This window comes from Metopolophium dirhodum, chromosome 6 (assembly GCF_019925205.1).
Source record: "Metopolophium dirhodum isolate CAU chromosome 6, ASM1992520v1, whole genome shotgun sequence".
NCBI classification, from domain to species: domain Eukaryota; kingdom Metazoa; phylum Arthropoda; class Insecta; order Hemiptera; family Aphididae; genus Metopolophium; species Metopolophium dirhodum.
This window is the reverse complement of record NC_083565.1, coordinates 3,379,575-3,404,725: the sequence shown is the minus strand read 5'-3', so window position 1 is coordinate 3,404,725 and position 25,151 is coordinate 3,379,575. Positions and strand designations below refer to the sequence as shown.

Below are 25,151 nucleotides of genomic sequence, written 5' to 3'. Positions count from 1 at the left end.
AAAATGTTGAATGTTGATGTATCTAATTCAAAGTTCAAGCTAGTAGTTACTAAGTATCACGGGTGCTTCACACCCTCCATGCCATTATGTACCAGACATAATTTTGACGAACTCTGATTAAATACCGAGAGTCACTTGTGACTCACAAATCGTCATTATATCTATGCCTTGTAAGTAGCTGGTGACTCTCAGATATTTTCCTTTTTACGTGGTCACGCTGATAAAAACCAAACAGCTTTTCTAAATAATTCTTGCACTCAATGATTGTAAATTGTTACACAACTCCTATATTAAATTAACTTCCATAATATGTCTATGATTGTGTTATCATTATATGATCCACATTGAGTATCACTATGTATCACCTGTAACTCTCACACACCAGAACAAACATTATATTAAAATATATTATCATTATCATTCAATCATCGCCTGATATCATTAAAAATACGATATATAATGTAATATTTATGATCAATGAATTGTTTATAAAACTTAATTACTTTTGACTTGATATCAGCATATCGCTAATAAAAAATAAAAGTTGAAGGTCACCGTGATACTCAACGTACAATACACATACCATTATTAACCAGAAGCGTATACAAGGGGGGCGTCAGATCCCTTCCCATTGGCTTTAGAGTGGATAATCCTCCATATTGTGTTTGATGTGAATTTTAAATCAATCCAAATTATACTCATTGTTCCTTATTGTTAAATATTTTACTACCTAAGTAAAAAGTTTTGAGAGGTGGGGATTTCCGTCCCATTTAGCTATGTTGTTTTTTTACCCTCCCCCCGCCCCTTTCAGAAATCATGTTTACAACTTTGATATTAATAGGTACCATACTACCAAGAGTACCACCGGTTGAACAAAATAATATATAATCGTGATTTAAATATTATTAAAAAAATAATTTATATCGAACATTTTTTTGTAAGATGTTTAGTTTCAAAGCTGATATTGACTTGGTACACTAAGAAAATCCATATTATGAGCGGCACCAGTGACTCTCATGGTACACAAGATTAGTTTTTTGAAAATAACTGGTCTGGTAGCCAACGTGTTAATACTTAATACATAATATTCAATAATTATGAAACGGCGATACTACTCGGTTCAAATTTTGATTTAGATACATTGAAATTCTCAAAAAAAATATAGTCGCAAATCCTAGTATAAAATGTAATAATGATCCATCAGGGTTTTCTACTTGCATGACAGCCGTGGGCTCTGATGGTGCTAAATTGCCTACATGATGCGCCGTCATCATTAATAATAAATTATTACTATTATATTAAATCCGTGTTATAAATATTATAATATCATTAATTTACCCAGCGCTAATTCGGTCGGACGCGAATTATTTTTCAATACCGATGAAGCCATTTTTTATCAGAAGTAATACACTCTCTGAGTGGCCCCGATTACGCAAATATAAATATATTCACAACAATAATACCAGCGTGGCATCAATCATACGAGGTGATATACTATATTTTTTTTAAAGTGATATTTCTATATTTTGAATGAGACATTTTAATGAACACATTTCGTTATGACTATAAAATCATAATTTAATGTACCTACCAACTATAATATCACATTTCAGATTTAAAATAGAACGTGGGATATAAATAAAATGCCATAATTGATTCAAATTCGTAAATTAAATAAAAAGTTCAAACGTTGAAAATGTATAAACTGATTAATAAATACCGTCTGAAGAATTTTAAATTAAATTGGTTCGCGACTCAGCATCTTTTTCATAGCCAAAGGATTAATTGGTTTTGAACATAAGAATTAAGTACCATAAAGTTAGTCATGTATCGGTCGTTTTTCATATTAAGTAAATATAATAACGTGTTTAAATTTTATACTAGTTTGAGTCGAGTGGAAAATATATGCACGTTAAATACATTTTTCCTCTGCTCTGTGGACTTTAAAATTATATTAAAAAATAATCAGAGCGGAAGTATGTAATTTTTTTTGAATAGTCCATTACTGGGTTTTAGTGAACAAAAAAAAAACCGATAGTGGTCGAAACACCAACGAGGGATCGATATTATGAGATATAAATAACTTTTGAGCAATTTCCGGTGCATGGAAAAATAATAAAGAAAAAAAAATAAAAATATACGTGCATATTGGTATATTATATAAAGGGCACATCGGAGAACCTGTCGAAATTTATTTCAAGACGATTATTGTACTGTGAAAAACCATTCACACAACAGTGATCTTCAAACTAAAAAATAACGCCAATACATTTTATTGCTTATGACCTGCTTATCCGCGTTCGTTATTATCTTGCTAACAATATTGTAATTGATCAATACAAATATAATTATGTCTCTATAGAAATGTTCCTAATTTCAACATATGAAGTATTATTCAACCCCGTGTAAGTAGTCTTTTTACCACTTTTTTACTGTAACGAATGAAGTCGACCAACATTTTGTTATTATATTGAGCTATTATTGCTATTGTTTGGACCAGTAATTTCGATCAGAATCTGCACATCAACAGAAACACATTTATTTGAAAGGGGCTCGGCAACAGGAAAAAAAATCGTAATTTTAATTGTATCACGATACGGAACTATAACGCTATGGTTGAGCGATACACTTTATCAAAGTTATCCCGTCATAATTTAATTTCAACCACTCGGTCAATTTGAAACTCGCGAGACTATAATATTATATATATGTATATGCTCGATATCGCCAAACAAAATGGAATATGGAAATTGGCAGTTCAAATAACTTAAATGACCAATCCACCTCGTTCAATTTACCATGCCTCTAATAATTTTTCCTTATTTTGTGTACATCCATACACGCACATTTTAAATGGTAAACATTTGCCAAGTAATATATAAAATAATTAATTTGATTTTTCGATGATAATTTTGTATTTTATATACTATAATATTCATTAGTTACTGTTCAATATAATTGTGCGTGGCAACAGACGATTCAAGGTCATGTTACGCGTCGTCGGTCACCGCTCGATTTTCGTGTCCCCCGTCTACAGAACATCGAGGGAGAAAAATTTATTTTTTAATTATTCTGAGTAGATTCTGAGTGAATAGTATTTATTAATTTATTTATTTATTTATTTTTTGTATCAAATGTAAAAATCAAGAAAAAATGCTACAGTTTTATTTCATTATTGAGTATGGTTTACGGTAGAAAATTGGATCAACGGTGAAAACCTTTCCAGTACTTTTCAAAATAATCGGGAAAACCAAAAAAATATATTATTGTTTTCAATGTCGATTTATAATCAATGGATTTAATAACGTAAAATAGTTTAATAACACTTTTCATACCTGTCGTATTATTTGGATCCACGTCGTACGTTGAAAATTTTTTGAAGCATGATAGTGAATACACATTTTATATTGAAAGCATCTAAAACACAACAAAACCCTTTCCAACAAAATATTAAAAATCATTAAATAAAAAACATACAAACGTTGTGACAAAGGAATATATAGACGTTTTGTTTTAAAATATAAAACCTGCATGAGTATCTGTGCCACAGTGGCGTATAAAGAGGAAAGAAAAACCGTCTAATGTCGTCATCTCTACGAATACTCCAATGTTAAACATATAAACACAAAACACGTACGCAGACAAAAAAAAATAATATTTACAATTTATATCCTCAACTTCAAATGGCAAAAAACCGAAAAACCAAAAACACTAACCAGAATCTAATACTATAAAAAAAATACGATACATATAACCATTATACGACTCGTGCCTAAAAAGGAAAGATGAAACTATCAAACACCTCTTACGAATAAGACACACGTATTTCTTACACACGGCTACCTTTTTTAAAAAAAAATAAAAACAAAGGCAATTTACAATCTACACATGACAAAATAATATAAAGTAAATTATATAACTCAAATTAGGGTTAACACATAGCATGAATGACATGACGAAGATAGCAGCTATTGCTCACTGATAATAACACCTCATCGTTATTAAATCAAGAGCCGACATGTTTACATTATTTACATTTTGGTGTGCGATACTCAGGATATAGTTCGGTAGTTGTTGTGAACTTAGCACAACTAACTTGTATCAAAAAACCAAGCACCTATATCATGCAAATCGAGTATGGAGTGAATAACATAGTGATATTCAAACACATGATAATATAATTTAAAAAAAAAAACATTTATATGTTACAGATTGAATTGTTTAAAAAATTAGATCGACCATCATCATTATAGTTATATATTATTATATTCGTTCATAGTTGGAATAAAAACTCGTGACTCGGGGACATCCAATGAGGAGTATACAATGATGGTTATTATAAATCATAATGCCATACACCGATTGGTTTGTGAAATAATTGCAAATCATTTATGTGTCAGGGTGAAACTATGATAAGTCTAAAAATACAACGCTTAAAACGTGAACGCTCTATATAGATTCAGACTAATGACACTGTGATCGTCGGACTTTGGTTCGTAAATTCGAAAATGGGGTGGGACAGGGGAAAACGAGTTTGTTTGTTTTGATAATTGGTCCACCGAACCAGCTGCATGACGCTATTTTAACACATTCGCCAAAACTTCTTCCTGTAGCCAATTATAGCGAAAATATCTCTAGACAAATGAAACTATAATATTATATGGTGTATACAAACCGGATAAACCCTCAAAAAACGTAAGAGATTAAACTGTAAAATAATAGTACTGAGGTATATACAAATATAGTGGTTTAAGGTTTTAACGTGTTTCTGAATTAGGTCAGAAATAAATAAGGATAAAACGAAAAGAGCACTCTAAAACTTGGCAAAGACAGATAAGTAAACTTAACGGCTCTTTTAAACACCACTTAATTGTTTCCAAACACAAGATGTGACGTCCGTTCGTAACCTCCGATTGAAATAGTTTACTCGGAATCGCACGATTTGATTGAAAACAATATCATATTAACAGCGGTTCGAACCATGAATCGAATTCAATAGCCTTTTCAAATTTATTACTTTAGAATACAGATAAAAATGGCAGAGGAAACTATGCATTTGTATTATTGTGCGTCAAGGATATTAAATATAAAATTTTACGCTACATATGTTTGCATATTATAAGCTTTTAGATTTTTAGTATAATTCTCCGGGTCTTAGTGCTATTTTTGTTGACAAACTAGCGGTTAATCAAACTTATTTTATTTGTATTTTTTTCATAAACCTTGTAATATTTCAATGAAATTAGTAGAACAAAAGTTGTATGGATTAATTTCAGTTTTGACGTTTAGTTGTAAATTTATGAATTATTAATATAATTAAAAGAAATTTAAATACATTTTTTTAAAAATATATTTTAGTGTATAAAATTTTTTGAGATTTTTAGGTCATTATTATAATATCGCCCATGTGACCTTTTGCCCGTGTTAACCAAGGCTCCGTCACTTGTTAGTGTACAAAATCGGATCCCTGTTTAGTAATCATTACTTTCCAAGTAATGGAACCCTCCCCCTGCCCACACCGTTAAGCCGCGGACGTCGAGAAATACAAAACACGAAATGTACACAGGGAAAAACGATATTGTTTGTATATTATATTTTATTGTTATGTCGATGGTTGTAAAACGAACTGTGGAAATGGCCGACCTTTGGAGATTTTCCAGGAAACATAATATTATATTTATTGTATACCTACCTACCTTTTTGTTAACCACTTTGTGTGTGTATGTATTTGTTTCAGGTAAACATAGTAATATAATTGTGCCACCGTCGTGGATCGTCAAGTTGCCGCGAAAGGGGAACTTCAAGTCCAGCATTAGATCGCCGAAAAAACGATCGTCCAAGAAGAAAACAAAAGACAAGGTGCGTACGCGTGTATTATGTACTGCAGTATTATCATGTAGGTCCATTATACCATGCTAAACCGTTAACGTGGTATAGGTAAAGGGGTAACCATGGTTAAACCACGCGTGCCCGACCCGCGAAGCTGCGTGCATTTACCCGTATCGCTTGTAAATTATTATTTACACCTTATCTGCTCGTCGGTAGGCTCCGTTTGTTGTTGGGTCGAAACAAAACGTTACGGACTTTTATAAATGAACGTATATTGTTCTCGAGGATCGCGTTTACCATTGTTTTATTTTCATACGCATCGGGAAACGGACGTGTTGTGCACCTTATAATAGTTAATTAAAACTGTACTTACATTTTTTATGGGCAAACGGTATGATATAATAACAATGCGCGTTTTCCGTTGTTGAAAAATTCATCGCTCGCGTTGTTCGTACATGGAGGAAGTGTGGTACACACGTCATATACCGCTGGTGGTACAGTGGTACATCTATTACCAGCGCAGAGATACCGGACACGGGTCTTAAAAATTCAAAACTTCTATTCCGACAGAAAACATGCGGCTATAATAATCGCACGATGCCACAACTAGGTACACCGGATGTCGGAAGTAAATAATATTATTATTACCGTTGTTCTATTACTTACATTATTCGCTTATGCACTTGCTATTATAATATTATTATTATCATTACTGTCGGAAGTATAGTCCGCGACATGAAATGTGGCCGATGACCGTCGCGAACCTAGCGGCCGTTTCGCCTAAGTGGTTCATAATCTAATTAAATAAATTGCCGCGTTTTTTTAAATTAACCATTTCAACGCGTAATCAACACGGTAACTCCTAAACTCCAAAACTCCTATACAAATGATTTTATATTTCAATTTTAATAGTGTTAACAAAGACGTTATACACCATAACCATTATTTATTATTATTTTATCATTATATTATCTATTTATAATTACTTTTTTTACACCATTATGAATTTTTAGATAGAAATCAGGACCGAAAGAGTTAAACATAATTTACTAAAATTACTATAATTAATTTTTTTATTCAAACCAAACAACAAAAAAAATTTAAAAAAAAATACAAATACAAAAAATTTTTAATTTAATATTATTTAAGACATATGTTATCCGTGGTTTTCTTCGTCAATATCTTCTTCATCATCACTCCAGTCACTGTCATCTGGTAATATTGTCATAATTATTGGTTCTATCATGGTGTCCCTCATTATTTCATTTTTGTTGTCCTCGTCCTGAATTTCTTCTGCATGACGAACGCATTTCGTCCAGTCGTCTATTGTTACTGCATCTAATGCCTCGTGTGTTAACCGCTCAATATCAACCATTTTAAAAGTATTGTTAAATTTCGCTACTTGGCCCTTAACTTGAGCCCAAATTAACTCAATTGGGTTATACTTACAGTGGTATGGTGGAAGACGGATTACCTCATGACCCATTTCAATTGCAATGTCATCCAGCTCATATTTTTTTTCACGTGGCAATAGGTTTTTAACTTTTTGCCGAAGTTCAGGTAATGTTTCCAATGGATGGAACTCAATATTTTTTTCATTTAACCATTGTTGTACTTCGGTTTTTCTCCAATTACTTTTCGGATATTTGTCTCTGAGGATTGAATGGTAAGGCGCATTGTCCATGACTATAACTGATGGCTCTTCTAGATTTTTAAGCAGTTGAATAAACCACTCTTTGAATACTTCACCATTCATCTGATTATGATAATCCGTGGTATTTCCGGTATTGCTTCGAAATACCAATTTTGACCCTTCTATAAACCCGTAGCGACTACATCCTGCATGGCATACAATAAGTCGGCCTCCTTTACCCGTCGGCACCTTCAGACCACCAGAATTATTTTCATTTTGCCAAATAAGGGTGCGTGAATGGTTTTGGTTTACCCACGTTTCATCGAGATAAACCACTGGACGATCGTCTTTATTTTTTCGCAGCGTACACATTTGTCGTAAAAATTTACACCGAAGTGCGACGATATCATTCCTCTCCATTAAAAACATACGACCATCGTTACATCTTTTGTAAGTAAATTTTAAATTTTTTAGGAGCCTTTGCATTGATCGAACGCACCCATTGTAATTTGTTTTTTTTTTTACGACATTTAATATTAATTGAGCCGTTGGGTACTCACCCCGGTCGTAAAACTCGTGGACAGTTCTCCTCACAACATCGGAATCGAAATCATCCAGCTCCGAAACAGTTTTTGCTCGTTTATACCCTTTACGTGGAGAAACAAATGTAGGTTCCGCACCTGGTGTTTCTGGATTAATATTATTTTTTCCTTCAGCACAAATCCGTCTTACAGTACGATAACCCACACCACAAGCTTCGGCAGTAACAACTTGCGCATTTTTAAAAAAATCAGCAGTTAAATCTGACTTCTTTGATAATTGTTTTAAAAATAAATACACACTATGAATAATTTTTTTACTCTGACTGTGAGTATCTGAATCGGAAAACGACATTTTTAAATGGATTAACACGGTAACGCAGGAGAAAAAACAGTGTAAAAAAATAGTTGTTTACGAGCGCACAGTACACAACATACAAAAAGATAAAACACGAGTGCCATAAAACGTGTTTGTATTATGTGCATTACTGTATCCCCTACCACAGCACATTCTGCAGCTGCCCTCCAGGCATTCCAGAAGATCAGCTAAGGGTGCACAAAAAAAACCAGTCTACTATAATGTATGGAATACACATTGCGCGCAGATGCATGGCACTGCGACCGCCGTGCGCCGGGCAGGAGGTGGTATAGGTTGAGAACCAATGGCTAACAGGTAGGGAAGCCGCAACGGGTCGCGGTACAAATCGGCCACTTTTCGTGTCGCGGACTATAGTTTAATATATAAATGAAACCGACTACACTGGATATACCAAACCTGTCTGACGACATGAAATCGAGACTGGAAGGTGCGCGGGTAAAAGGGAATTAGTCAATTTTTATAAATAAAAATATTTTGTTTTGTTTTGTAGGTAATTTTACGCTGAGTCGACTGGTGACACTGAAATTTGGATATCTCATTCTTAACAACATTATAAAGAAAGATAGCCAAATTGCAGTGTCACCAGTCGAACCAGCGTGAAATTACCTACAAAACAAAAAAATATATTTTTATTTATAAAAATTGACTTATTCCCTTTTACCCGCGCGCCGTCCAAGTATTTTCCGTACATGACGGCCCCTGAGTATGAATGCTGTAAATATTGTTCCTATACATTCATTACGTCGCCCCTGAATTTTGTTTATTGGTGTTGGGAAAAGCCACTATATGCGGTGAATAAAATTGATCAAGGTCATTGTATAATAAGTATAACATAAAGTTCATGAATTTTAATAAAAATACGTCTCCATTGAATTCGTCGATACCTATAGGTAGATATATATGGCTAAATATAATAATTGAAAAAATAATTTAGAATTCTTATTCTTATTTTTCTTCGCTTGCAGCTATATTTTTAGATTTAATAAAAATAAAGCCGAATAAAATTAAGCAAGGTACGATAATTGAATTTTTAATCGTAAAATATAATTAGTTTTTCTAAAAGGTTTATTTCATAATCAATTTTTTTTAAATTTTATCATAATTTATACATCATATTAATCCTTTAGTAGGTAGTGTAGGCAGTATTGACAAAATATTTAAAGATTATTTATTTACCGAAATTTATCGATTTTCAACCAGAAATGTAATATTTACTAGTTAATTTTAATCAACTTTTTTTTTCAACTATAAAACAAAATAAAGGACCTGAACATTTGTTAGAGGTAGGTAGTAATTATTTAGGTTCAACCTTGAAACGCTCCTCGACTTTATATTATTTCCCATTTGTGTTTGTATAATATTCGGGTTTCTTGTGATAATGATAAAACAACAAAATATTTTATATATTTACATTATTTAAATTGCATGAATATTAATGATCTGCAGTTAATTGCGTTTCAACTTAAATAAAGTGGTAAATTAAATAACAGTGATTTTTTTGTTTCCTATGCTTCCTTTCTACTTGGTATTAACACCAGTAATTGTATTAGAACGCTTAAATTCCTAGTAAAATTTTATGTAAAACATTTGTGTTTATTAATCCCACTAAATGTACTTCTATTTGGCTTCAAAGTTATAACACGAACCTTAATGAACCAAAGAAAAACCAATAATTGTACCACACAAAGTTTCCACCCAACCAACCTATTCTAGAAATTCATTGTAAACTTTCTTATTGCCGTGGCTTATTCTAATTGTTTTAACATAATGTTCTGCCCTAAACTTCTAAACCGTCTAAAACAGCCATTAGGTACGAAACTATTAACGTAAAATTTAATGACAGTAACCCGTCTAGTCAATTTGTGTAATTCAATTATTAAAAACGTCTACTTTTAAAACATTTATAAACTCTGACGAAAAAGAAGCAACCATTATAATTGGTTTTACCAGATAAAACAAATGAAAATATGATGTTCTCATTTCAAGAAAAAAAAACTTTTCGGACGGTATCATAATAATATTAAACAAATAAATTTAAACATAATAATATTATGTTCCAACTTGGAAACCGATTTCAATTAAAATTTGATGAAATATTATGTTGTAGTATTTAGAAGTCGATACAGGTAATCAAATAAAGTGAATTTTTTTAAATTAATTTCGATGAGTTTCTGATATTTTTGAAAAAAAGTCATTTTTGGTTTGTGCTAGATATTGGTAAAAAAAAAAACTTGGCTATCGGGCTATTGTTATAGGTCATAATAATATACATGACATACAAAACCAAGCTTTATCATCTATTGCATAATGTATATTATTATCTATAAAGTACGTATTTTATAGAATTATAGCATAGCGTTGATCATATAATATAGCTTTACTTTAATAGCTTTCAGAAAATTCGATGTGATAATTATTTTTAAATGCTTTGAATCGCGATAAGAAAACGAGAATTTTTTTGTTAATTTAATGAGATATGAATTGTTCGTGGATCTTGCGTAGTGAATCATAATAATTACAAAATCGTTAAAACGAAATAATACATTAGTGCCAACAAATACATTGACAAAATGCATTAACTTGAGATTTAAAGTTTATAATGCCAATTAAATAATAGCATATTGCAAAGTAATTGCAAGTATGGTGTCGCGTGACATGTTATTGCACGTGACATTATCGAACGACTGAACTTATACATTATAATAATAATATACAGAGTGATTCACCAAGTATGTTTACTGCCAATTTTTCCTAAAGTAATGAATTTATTTCAGAGTAGTTTTTGAGATATTTAACTATTTGTATACTAATGATAATAGGTCCATGATAATGGTTTGGAAGATTTGTGGGTTTTGACGATTTGAACATTTTATTTATTGATATTAATCCATCGATATTTTATAATTTGTAAAAAATAATCGAGTTCCTACTTTACTTTTATAATTAATATTATTCAATACTATATAAAATTTTGTAAAAACAGTAAGTTATTATAAGGATTATTATCCTTAGTACATAATATTAATTTTACTAACTATGAAACTGCTGATTCGAACATCGATTAAAATACATCAACATTTTTTAAACAGGTTTATCTGCTTAACAATATTAACAATATTAACAGCCAAAAGGTCGATTTTAGGTTTTTTTTTAAAAACATGTTTGGATCACCACAGGACAATCCTTAACTGATATAAAAAAAAATGGCAGTGATCATGCTTGATTCACACTCTGTATAATACATAAGAGCATCGTGCTAACATTCGTCCATAATAATATTCAAGTGACTTCGAGTGATTTGTGTTTAATGCTTCGTTGTAAGAATAAACGTACCATTAAACGATCGGTTTTTTTTACCATTTTCTACATTATTATAATATTTGGAATGCCTCCATATTATTTTCACACGTTTTACACAATATGCCTCTAATAATATTTAAAAATATCCTAAAAAAATATATATATTATATATCATGCGATTAAAATTGTATATTATAATATTATACTACATATATTTTTCGTATTACAAACTAAACGTGTCGAGCGATTTTAACAGTGAGATACTTTATATTTTATCAGATCACTATTTATAGTGTACATATAAGATAAAAACGACGAATTCATCTCTGTGTTAAGTGTCCCACAGTAAGCACATAAGAACAATAAATTATTTGCCTGTTGTTGAGCTGAAATAATAAACGTTTTTACTTGTGTTAATAATATTAAAAGCGATATTCCATCAAACATGTATTTTCAGTTTCATAACGAAATACTTAAAGAGATTAGCTTACTTAATACATAGATGCACTAGGTACCTACCACAGGTTTAATTTATAATTTGAAAATAAAATCACATTATAATTATATTGTAAATACTTTTAATCGAGTTGAGCAAAAATCCATTTTAAAATATCCGCATCGCACAAAATATTTCGTTTCAATTTTCATAAACACAAATTAATAATTCAAACTAAAATATTTACACTGTTCGCAAACAACATTATGCAAGGAAAACGTGTAAACATTGTACACGCTTCGTATATTATATTAGCGTGATTTTTATGTTTCATTTTTTATGAATCGAATTTAAAATTTAAATCACATGCGACTTACGCGACTCTATTATAGCAATAATTCAAACATTTATTTTTAAACAGATATTTTTCATTACCACTGACCTGAGGATATTTATTATTATCTTATCAAATCGTTCAAATTTTGTATAGGTACACGTATTTATAGTTGTAGGTAGGTTTTACGGCATGGCAAGACAATAAATAACACGACGATTAATTCACACTGTATACCTGCATCGTATTTTCAAAAGTGAAATATTTTTCACTACCTACTTGTTGTTCGTAAACTTTATTCCTCTTTGTTCGTTTTAAACTAAAAAAGTAATAAAAACGATAAAAACGTTTGTTTAGTAAAAAATGTTATGGCGCGTTGTTTTGATTTATTTATTTGTTTGTTTGCGCCTCGAACGCCATACAATGACTTGTAGCATGCGAACTATTCTATAAGAGTAGCAATACAATTTCACGGGCAGACAATCAAAGCCAATATCTATAATACTTGAGTTTAAAACGTTTTTGCACAACAACCTTGATACTGAAAATAATAATATCAACCAAAAATGATAATATCAACCAAAAAATTGTAGTAGTATCGTACATACGTTTTCACTACAGTAGACACGATATTATCATAACCACGAGTAGTTTCTGGATGGGTGAGCACTTCGGTTTTAGTGACAAATCCTTAACACGCATACGTGTGTTCAAACCAACCGCACCTTCCACCACATTTATAGGCTAATAACCTCAGTTGTCGAAGCCTTAATTCAAAATATATATATATATGTACTTACATATTATAATATATTATAATAATTGTAATACCTACATATTATTTGTCAAAGCTATGGATTTGATAAACTTTATTTCGTTGTTTCACATGACGCGTATCATACGCATATGCAGTGGAACAAAATTGTTTTTCTTTTTAATTTATAATAAACAATATTTCTATAGGCAAAAACCAAACTCCTCGTTTTTGAGATGAGCAAAAAAGACATTTAGGCCGAAACCAAAAAGTTCAATTTTGGTAAAAAAAAATAAGTACGCCCATGTTAACACTGTGAAAACGACAACAGCAAAGTGTTGGAAATGCTATAGGTGAATAGCGCAGTCACGATTTGTACTACCTTACATTTGAGTTCTGGGATGAGCATATTATAGATGTGTGTTGACTTCATCGGCAGGGTTTTCCATAAATTAAATATTTTAAAGAAATAAATTTAATGCAATTTTTAATCCCTATAGCGTTGTGTTGTGTTATCCTTGTGATGGTTTTCGCTATTTATGTTTCATGACTTCAACCGCTGACACCCGACGAAGGTAGTCATGACTGGGTGAATAAAATAAAATGTCATCCACCAAAATTCATCGTTATCCCACGATAATTCATCGCCGTGCCGTGTGCTAAGTCTAAAATATATAATACACAGACTCGAACCAACGAGCTGGTGTGTGATGTATATAAACATAATTTAATTCTCCTTATCTCTCTCTCTCTCTCTCTCTCTCTCTCTCTCTCTCTCTCCCACTCCATCTCTTTCTCTCCCCTTGTCTCTCTCTATGTCTGATATTATACTGATATACAGTGAACGCCGCCCACGGCAACTTACTATATATATTATGCTCTGCGGCCATACATTTATTTATGAGACAGTACCGGTCAAAAAGCGGTCATAAAAGTTTTAATGTCCCGCGGGGACCGATGTTGCGTGCTCGTGCGCGTAGGTATGTTGCATACAGTATATTAAGGTATATACGGTGTGTCTGAAAAGTTTGGAAACCGCCTAAATCCGTTTATTATACAGTCGCTATAGGGTGACGTGTGAAGATCAAAGGTCACGGTTCTGTACCAACCAACAGTGTGTGTTATTATTTTAAAATACTAAAACAAAATATATAATACATATTTAATACTGGTCCGGGGATTAGATGTACTAAGGGTATGAAGTATTCATGCACTCGTGCTTATAATTTTGAAAATGTGAAATTAGGTGAAACCAGATTTCTATGTACTATGAATTCACAATTACGTATATGGCTCGAAAGGTATCAAAAAATAAAATGTAAAAATATAAACAAATGTGTATAATAAAAAATAAAATTGATGGATATTCTTCAAAAAAATGTAAATTTTTAAAAGAGATTATAAACATTTTCTTTTCATAATTATATACTTTATTCGAATATTCAATAATAAATTGGTATAAAATTCTTAATTAATTTCTCCCAGAATATGCATTAAAATATTTTTAAAAAATGGAGGCGCAGACATCTGTATTGTAAGCCCTAACGTCTAAAACATAATTTCTTGAACTTTTCCACAGACCACAATAGACTCTTAAGAATTTGAAAAAATAGTTGAAAATGCTCATAACATAAATAAATAATATGATAATAATAATAAATGTATTAGTTTATTTATAAAAATATTTTTGAGTGTGATATTTTAAGTATGAAATATCAGAATTATCTAACCCGAATATCATGCCCAGTTATTTAATATAAACAGTGTAGGCATGGTCAAAAGTACTATTTTTTTATGATCATTGACATCATAATAACTTAAATACCTACAACATAACTTATTATTAATTATTATTGATAATATGATTTTGCACTGTTAAATTTTTTTCGTTTTCTTTTTAATAAACTTAGTTTAAAATGTGTTTTTGAAGTGTTTAATATGACGAGCAATGTTACATAACGCGTAGTACATATATTTTATTAGAAATGAATTTATTTTAACAAAATAATATCGAAATTTTATTTGTCTGTCCTTACAGTCGATCACAATATTATTAATTCTCATTTCGGATATTCGTATAATTTAAAAGTAATTATAAGTATTTTGTTTTTTTTTTTATCTATATTTGTTTATTTTTTCATTAGATTGTATAAATGACCTTCTGACTCATATTCCAAGTTTTAATTAATGTCCGTGTAATATACCAATCAGTTGATAAGAATAGTAACGGTTTTCGATTTTCAGCGGTTTAAAATATATCTATTATAATATATAATCTCATTTCAAAAACTGTACGCGTAAAGACGATATTGTTTGTAAATCACACAGGTTATCAGTATTTTCACCGTAAGTTTCAAATATTATACCTAATCTTCAATGTGAAAAAATCTCTAAAGCGCTGACCGTATTATATATTTGCAGTACGTATATTTTCCCCGATTAGTGTGCAGTCCTGAGCGGAATAAATTTTATTTCAACGTCCGATATAGTAATAGTAATATTATATAATATGGTTTCGTCGTTCTCTGAGAACGTGTTTAAACGGTCGATTCACACTTACCTTACGATATTATAATAGAAAAACAGTAGATGGATACTAGCCACTAGGGCCATATTATTATACGTTTAATTGCTTCGGGATGAAAAAGTCAGTTTGGGAAATAAAAAGTAATTCGTGGGGAGGAGGTCTTTAGAAGCCCGCGACCACGGTCGCAATGGCAGTGTATAAAATATTATATAGGCAACGTTTCAGGTGTTGTAATTATAGTGGTGGCGATGTTCAAAATTGTGATGTTTAGAAACTCGGCAAACGGTTGACGGTATGTAGCAAGAGTCGGAGGAGAAGGATGATATTGGAAGGATTTCGCGATAACTTAAAACTTGCGATGCACGAGACGTCCGCGCACGTGAGAATTCAAACAACGCATGTCGAAATTCGCTGACGAAACAAACTATATAACATCGTTTTCGTCGGCGTCGTCGTCGTACACGAACTGTAAGTGCCGCGTGTTTCGTGACGACGGTGAAATTCAATATTCTCACTGTTCGCGTTTAATCGTACTTAGACGGGTCTTTTGAGGAGATTACGTCAATATAATATATATAGTGTCGGGTGAAAGTGGTTTCACCACGGATGAAACTCACCTCCTATTTTTGCTTTATAAATGAATTTGTTTACATTTTTTGGTTTTTGGAATTCTTAAGTCGACCATGATAAAGGGACTAACCATCATGAGGATTAAGAAACGATATTTTAAATTATTCCTCGTTCATTTCCAGAAATCCCATGATTTTCTTTAATTTTTCCCCATCCTTAAAACAACAACTATTTAGTGTTGGCACTCCAAGAATTCCCCGGAAGTTTCAAGAGGTTAACAGAAACGAGATTGTTATTTCCGGAAATACTATATTATAAAGACATTAAAATGTTGGTTTTTTAGAGTTTTTTCCAGTTTTTTTAAATAGTGTTTATTATAATACCTTTTTTTTTTTGTGGTATCGAGGACCGGAGAAGGAACCATGATGCCAGTACTTCTCCTCAATTGCCAGTAATTTCTCCTCGCCAGTACTTCTCCTCTTTATTATAATACCTAAAGTATATCAATTTCCATGCCAAAATAAATATTATAGTCATAGTAAAGCAAGTGCCTCTAAAGGTCAATAGATATTATGCCTATATTTTAACTACTATTGTTAAACCTAGTTGATGGTCTCTTACTCTCTTACGTTTTTAATTTGTAGATAGGCTCTGGGGTGATACTGCAGCACTTTTACTATGATATTATAACCTTGGTGATAAACTCTGAGGATGTTTATATTTATCAGCTGTTGTCAATAATTAACTAGGAATTTTAGTCTCGACTTTTGTTTTATTATTTTGACTTGATATTTAATTTGAATGTCTTAAGTTTACTATAGTTTACAATATTATTATGACACCGTGAACTTTTCGTTATTCTCAAGAATTTCTTTCCACGAATTTCCGTGGAATTGATACCAACTTTACAGCTATTATGTTATCCCCAAGTATAATACTATTATGAATAATATAAAACAATTTAAAACGGTGACATTTTAATTTAATTAAAAAAAAATTTTGCTTTTATTTTATATATTATTGTATAAACCAAATGTTAAATGGAAATATTTCTATATTTTGTTGGTTCATTATATTTTATATTTATTCAGATTGTATTAACTTGCATAAATGTTACTTCGTACTTTTTCCTTTGGGACTTTAAATAAATATTACAAATGTAGGTATATACAATATAATATAAAGCGAAACTGACGTAGTTATGAACAAATTTGAGAGTGTGCAGCATAGTTTATCGATTTCTGTGCTTATAATGCGTCAGAATGCCGGTAATTTGATAACAATAGTGTTATATTTTATGATCGATAAACAAGGCTGGAATTATTACAGCAGTTGATTTCAATATACTTTGGATATAGATAAAAAAAAAAAGTTATTTTAAAGAGTGGAATAAAAATACGTTTTAAACGCATTTTCCAAGAGAAATTCACAATTTACCAATCTATATAATTTGAATAACAATAGCATTGTTTTTAAAACGAGGATATATTATATTTTATTGGCCGGATATATATGGTGTGTGGGCAGTAAAAGATAAACCAAAATTATTTTTAATTAGATATATCTTTAATATATTATTTATATTTCGTTTATTTTTCTCACTTATAAGGTAGATACGTATGATATTATTGTAAAGCTGTTCGGTGGGTACACACTGCATAATTACATAATTATATTGAAATTTGTTTGAATAGTTTCCGTCGTGAAATATAACATAATTAAAAACACTTACCTATTATAACCAACTCGTACGATAAACTAGACGATAAACATGGTATACAGTAAAACTTCCATATTACATAATAATAATTCGTATTACGGAGAATTTCGTTAAACCGAATTAAATAAACTTGGTTCTAATTTGATTTGGTACTCAAAAACATTTCGTTAAACAAAAAATTCTGTTAAACGGAGGTTCGTTATATGGAAGTTTCACTGCAATAATATCATGTCCAAGTGATGGTAGGCAGTGGGACTTGGTGTCTCTTATTTGTCTAGAATATGTTTCAAAGTGTATTCGTCACAGTTAATTTTTAAACGATTTCTAAAAATATATCAATGAACGTATGTTTACAGGAGTGCACTTTTTTAGTAAGCTTTCACCACTATTGTTTCCTGCGCAATTCAAGCGCTATTTACGTGTACAATTAGCACGTACCTATATAAATTACGAGTGTGTTTTATCTTTTTTTTCTTTATTTCGTAAAATAAATAACGAAAAATAAACATTAGACACGAAGTGCAGAAGCATCATTAAACGGGTACAAAGCTAAGCTACGGTTCATTAGTAGCGTCTGCCCATTAGTGCACGTAACTGGGGTCACATTTCACTCAATGTGACCAACCTCAGGGGTTCGTGATTTCGTTGAGACTTATTCGGTCAGGTGACGTTTACTTTATTTTCCAGAGCCACACTATGATAGTACAGTCTAAGAAAGTAAGAACACGACGTGTTCCTGCGATTTTCAGCAACTATACTTTGTAACGATATTAAATCTTGAACAAACACCTATTTATATTATATTAACTGCAACAACGGTCACAACGTTTTTATCACCATTGGTTTATAATGGTAATAATAATAAATATTATCGCGATTCGATCTTACAATATTTTTACAACTAACAGTTATTGCATCAATATAGTATCTTTTTTTATTTTTTTTTTGGTTTTTATACATTGACACAATTCCAACCAATGCTGCCATTGCTATAATATGATAACAATAGTCAATACCTATATTTGTATGATTTTCTACTACACCGTGTACTATCAAAACCAAATTTCGATCTGTTGTCCTATTATAATATGCTCCTACAGTGATAATGTTCAGCCAAGTGTGATTGATACATGTATATCTACCTGATATTACGATCCTGTAAACAGGTTGCTTTTAATAGAATTATGATTCCATAATATAGATTTTTAAATTACCCTTTATTATTATACCTAGTCACAAATTTTATAAAAATTAAACATATTATATTTTTTTGAAAATTTAAATTACAATAAATAAATGCAACTCAGTTGATGCATAGCGTAATTTAATTTTTAGTCTAACCTACCTAACCTAAAATTACCTCGGTATGTCGTTATATTTATAGATCTCATTTTACCTATTTGAAGCCATATAAATAATAAATTTAATTACCTGGTACACATAGTGATTCTAATAAAAAGTAATTTAAACATCACCTTCAAGCATAATATTATATTATGACTCGGTTTAGGTTTTTAATTCTAATAAATGGTTGATTCTATAAGCTATTTATTACATTAAGCGTAAACTCACTGTTTAATATTATATTATTCCGTTTATACCATCGATTAACCACAACCCCTTCCCGCCAACTGACAACCAACTTAAATCGACATCAAACATGAGCTCATTGAGCCCATGCGATCTTTAAACAAACGTACATAATATCGAACATTAATATTGTTTATTATTATTTATAACCAACACAGAAGCAAATTGCTAATTTTTGTTTTCAAGTCCCTCATAATTGGATTTAAACGTGACTTACAATTACTAATTATTTTTACATCAATCACATATAGTTTGCATTCAATATAATTGTATAACTTAGCGGAGTAAAATATACACAAATGATCATCATATAATAATATTACACAGTCTAGTCATATTATCCTCTCACCGCTACATTTTCTACGAAAAAATCATAGACCTTTTACTTAAGTAGCATATAGGATATAGAATATAGCATAAGATGTATTGGAAAGGTCTATTTTTTTTTATTGGGTTTAAGGCTTTTAAAACTGAGGTACTGAACTTGGGGTACTGTGGGGAGAGTACTATAGGGTTTTAACACGTGTGTGTGTGTGCGTGTGGCAAGGATTTATCACTAAAAATCTCGGGTGGTCACCCATCCAAGAGCTAGTGACACTGGCTGGTACGTACACGCAAAATGTGATTCATATCTGAATGCACACACCGCGCTACACTGAGCCACAAAACAACAATTATTATCGTCCATTAACACGTCTCATCAGGAACAATGTACTTACTATAACAAAAACAATATTTCAAATATTTCAATAATTATTTTTTTATTAATAAATTAAACATACTATTAGTAGATATTTATTTGATGCGGATCTGATTTGAAGTTTCTTAGCAGAGTGTTTTTGGGAGGAGGGGGAGGGGGTCTTAGTCTCCCCAATATCCCATATTTACTCGCCTACTGTTGTAACGTGTAAATATTAAATTATATACTGTCTTGTATAGTATTGTATTTATAATAATATATTATTATTATTATTGTCTTATGCAGCCGGACAAAGAAGACAAGCTGTTCGTTATCAAACCGATCCCGACGGTGAACGTCAAGCCTGTGATAATATTTATAAATCCAAAGTCTGGCGGCAACCAGGGTGTTAAGCTGTTGCAGAAATTCCAGTGGCACCTGAATCCCAGGCAGGTGTTCGACCTCAGCCGGGGCGGTCCCAGGATGGGCCTGGAACTGTACAAGAAGGTTCCGAACCTCCGGGTGTTGGCGTGTGGTGGCGACGGCACCGTCGGGTGGGTACTGTCGATCTTGGACCAAATAGCCAACGCTGTGTCGTTTCCGGTGGGTGTGCTGCCGTTGGGCACGGGCAATGACCTGGCCAGAGCTCTCGGTTGGGGTGGCGTAAGTATAATAATATGAACACTACAATATTACATTATATTATATGTGCCCAGGGATGTGTAGTGTCTTCGACGCAAGGCAACCCAATTGTATATCGTAAATTATGTTGATATGATGAATTGACAATGTATTATATGCAAACAGCCCCCCCCCCTCATGTCGCTTTGTCACGATGTGTATCATCTTGTCATGTCTTTGACATTTGTATTTCCAAATACGTTTTTCTTTGGTACATACTTAACTAATTTTTTTTTGCGCAAAAATACTAGACACGGATTAAGATACGTTCTTTTTTAGAAATTAAAAAATTATTATTATTAACTATTAATTTATTGTTAAAAAGATTTTTTGAAATTTTATTTCAAAATCTGATTAATTAAAAATGAATCCATCTAAAACGGTCCGCATTTTGCAATGTATAGAACAACAATTGTTTTTTAATTTGTACTCATAACAAACCATGTTATCATTGAAATATTGAATTCAGGTAATGGTGATAATGTGATATGGTGTATGACTCTTTATAGGGTCCTGTTTTTTTCTCTTATACTGAGTAAATGACATTGAAGTATTTTACATTTAATCAATTCTATTTACTATGACAATCATTTAAAAAAATGTATGTTCCGTCTGAAAGTAAACAATTGATGTACTTAGTATTTTTTCCGAAATTCTGAATGTAGGTACCTTGTAAACGTAGTTAATAATGGGCCTATCTAGTATTTATTGTGTCTAGATACTTTTGTCTCAATTATTTTTCCCAACCCCTATTACGCCTATATCGACTAAACCCGTGTGTCGGTCTTGCGATTTATTTCGAAACAATCTTGTGGGTAACCGATAAATCTACCTAGCTTACCTGTCCAAAACGTTATTTTCATTAATTTTTTTTAATACGAACGTCGTCTCGTCTTGAATCAACTGCACCGAAAAGTGAACGATTATACGTGCCTGTATTGATCGTACTATACACTATGTGTCGCGTACACAGCATGCCAAAACGCTACCCTGAGCCGGAAGTATATATATATATATATTACCTATATTCAATCATGAAAACCGCGACAAAGTACATTTTTTTATTTCTTTTTATTGTGTAAAAGTGCGATCTGTACGCCATTTTTTTTATTTCAACGAACTATGCGCCTATTTTACTGCCATATGGTTGATGTTTGGAGGCTTGAATAATAAAATCACCGTTTTCAAGTAACAGCTGATATGAAAAATGTGATGCAATTTTAAATCTTCAAATCTATTCACTCAAACGTTTATGTTCATTATTTTTTAACCGATAACTTTATTTCCACATAATATTATGCAGTGTTTTTCATACGTTAAATCTTACCTAAGTATGTAATATTATAATATAGTTGTTAAAATTTATATTGTACAATACCTATTCAAAAGTCAGTAAGCTCAACTAGCATAATACGCGTACATACAGCAATTGAAAAAAAAATGGAATAATATCGCTTATAACTTTGAACTACGGTTAAAAAATGATCGTTCAAATGCCATACGCATTCATCACTATTATATCTATTGCAATTTTTTTTCCTCTCCGATGTTTATAGATACTAAAATAAATTTTCTTCCAGGGTTATATGGACGAGCCGGTGTCGAAAATACTGACCAACTTGGAAGAAAGTGAAACGATCCGGTTAGACCGCTGGAACTTGGATGTGGTGCCCAATGAACAGGTTAAAGGGACGGACCACGCTGGGAAAGACAATTTACCATTGAACGTGGTGAATAATTACTTCTCGTTGGGCGTAGACGCTCAGATTGCACTCGAATTCCACGAAGCCAGAGGTAATGCTGATGACATTTATACCTGACACAGATCCCGATAGTGTTCTCTTTTGTGGAAATGGCTCGTTTAGTACGTCACACCATCTCTTTACAAAAATATCTGTTAATTTCCGTTTAAAATGGGTAACCCCCGTACCTTCCGGCTCTCATGTTTTGTATAATATGATACTTACACTGTTCTATACAGATAACCCTTTTTTTATCACACTGTCATTCAACAATTCGTTTTCTTTGTTCAAAAGAATACGTGGACCTTACATAATATATCATGCAAAAGTAGGCATAAAATAGTTAAAAATTTTATTTTTAAAACAATTTAACAATTTATATTTTCCCAGATAATTTGAAATATAAAACGTTCATTCAAAATCATGTTCAAATATATCTAATATCTAAACCTGTTTTTTTTTTTATTTAATCATTGTATAAACAATGATTTTAAATACTAACAAACTAATACCATCATTTAATAATTTAGTTGACAAAAACGTATAACCACTAGAACTCTCTCTTTTTTTTTTTTTTGATCTTGTGCCCGGCAACTAAGGCATTTAGCTATTTTTGTTTTGTAGGTTTATATGTCGGTTGGGGGAGGAACACGTGTGTGTTGGTTTTGGCAGAATTTTGATTTGGGCACCTGTAGGTATCTGCCATGCTCGGGTGGGGGATGGCGGCACTTGTTCTCCGGACACCGTGAATATTGTCCGAAGAAAAATGCCGCCCATAACCACCGAGGATCAAACCCGGGTCGGCTGTGTCGCAGCCGACGCCTTAGTCCGCTCGGCCACTCCGTCCCCCTAGAACTCTCTTATATATAGAAATATTAGGTATAGGATGTATTTTGAACAAAATATTTTGTTGTTAGTTTATTATCTATATTATAAAATAAATGTTATATTTATTATCTTCTTTTATCACACTTTTTAACGCGTTGACTTAACTCGATTAAATAAATTTAGTTGTTTTTGATACTTTTAAATATAATATCGTTCGTTATAACTTATAAAGAAACCAGTAACATATATTATGACATTAGAAAAAAAATAAATTCATATAAATACACGTTAATGTGATGGTTCCAGAGGCCAATCCAGAGAAGTTCAGCTCGCGGATGTACAACAAACTGTTTTACGGCGTCCGGGGTGGTATCGAGCTGCTGGACCGGAAGTGGAAAGGTTTGTCGGATCACGTGACGCTGGAATGCGACGGCAAAGATCTGACGCAGCGCATCAAAGACTTGAAAGTGCACGCCATATTGTTTTTAAACATACCCAGCTACGGGGGTGGCACGCGACCGTGGAACAAGTCAGCTGGCAACAACTCTACCGACGACGGACTCATTGAAGTCATCGGCTTAACGATCATGCAAATTGTGAGCGTTTCCGTGTTTACACAACATAATAGTAGTTCCGCCGGAACTCAAACGGTTATTTACTTACCTGCCGGCAGTTCGCGTTTCACTTACCGAAAGATTGATTTTTAATTAACGTCAAGAGGACGCGTCGTAATTTTATTGTGCACTATGCCCGCTTTTCGTCCACAGTGTTTGCCGAGCACATAATGATCGAGTGAATTAACGTTGCGCGTAACACAATACAAACGATACGCTTAGAAGTTTCGGTGGGAATAGATATTAGACTAAACAGCCAGCTGGTATTTTTCGCGTCACTCTATATATTACCCGAAATCGAAGACATCTTATAGACATTTTCTTGTTAAAAGGCCTGTTTCTGCGCGAACGAATCGCGTCCTGAATTTTGGTTCATTATTTTAAACAAATATTCAATGCTTCGCGGCGCACTTTTATTGAACGGAGAAAAAACGACTATGCGTCGAAAATTTAATTTTAATTTTGGTTCGGTGTATCGACGGATTCAGTTGTTCCGGACGAGGGAGATAAAATCGACGTTTATTATTGCCATAGAAAATAAATAAATGGGTGGACGCTGTCTATACTTAAGACGCGGAATTTTGTGTATGCCCGAAGAGTAGAGTATATTAGATAGATACCACAGTAAGCTGTGGTTATCATATTAATATGGTTATGATGAGTTTAAGTCGCGTTTATCCGGTGTTTCATAGTATATCTACCAATTGCGTGACCAAAACTCAAAACTAACTACGTCTGTATGTACCTTCTAGACGAGATTGCAAACTGGAGGGACTGGGACACCGTTGTGCCAATGTAAAACCGCTCGCATAACCACCAGTATACCGGTGCCCATGCAAGTGGACGGCGAAGCTTGCCGTTTAAAACCGTCGGTGATCACGCTGGGATTTTTCAACCAGGCAACGATGATGGCGAAACGTCGGAAAGGCAGACAGACGCCTACCCGGTAAGCTGGCAGCCGTTCGGGTTGAGATAATCGACCACAAACACCGTTGA

The 25,151-nt window shown here is 32.3% G+C and overlaps 1 protein-coding gene across 3 annotated transcripts in view; it reads left to right on the top strand.

Moving 5' to 3' along the window:
• Window positions 1–25,151, top strand: part of LOC132946355 (eye-specific diacylglycerol kinase-like) — a 181,112-nt gene that overhangs the window by 134,229 nt on the left and 21,732 nt on the right. For all 3 annotated transcript variants that reach the window (XM_061016327.1, XM_061016326.1, XM_061016328.1), the window contains exons 7-11: window positions 5,738–5,859; window positions 20,597–20,953; window positions 22,552–22,765; window positions 23,848–24,137; window positions 24,908–25,101. In XM_061016327.1, the coding sequence (XP_060872310.1) occupies window positions 5,738–5,859; window positions 20,597–20,953; window positions 22,552–22,765; window positions 23,848–24,137; window positions 24,908–25,101 (1,177 nt within the window). The remainder of the gene's footprint in view (window positions 1–5,737; window positions 5,860–20,596; window positions 20,954–22,551; window positions 22,766–23,847; window positions 24,138–24,907; window positions 25,102–25,151) is intronic.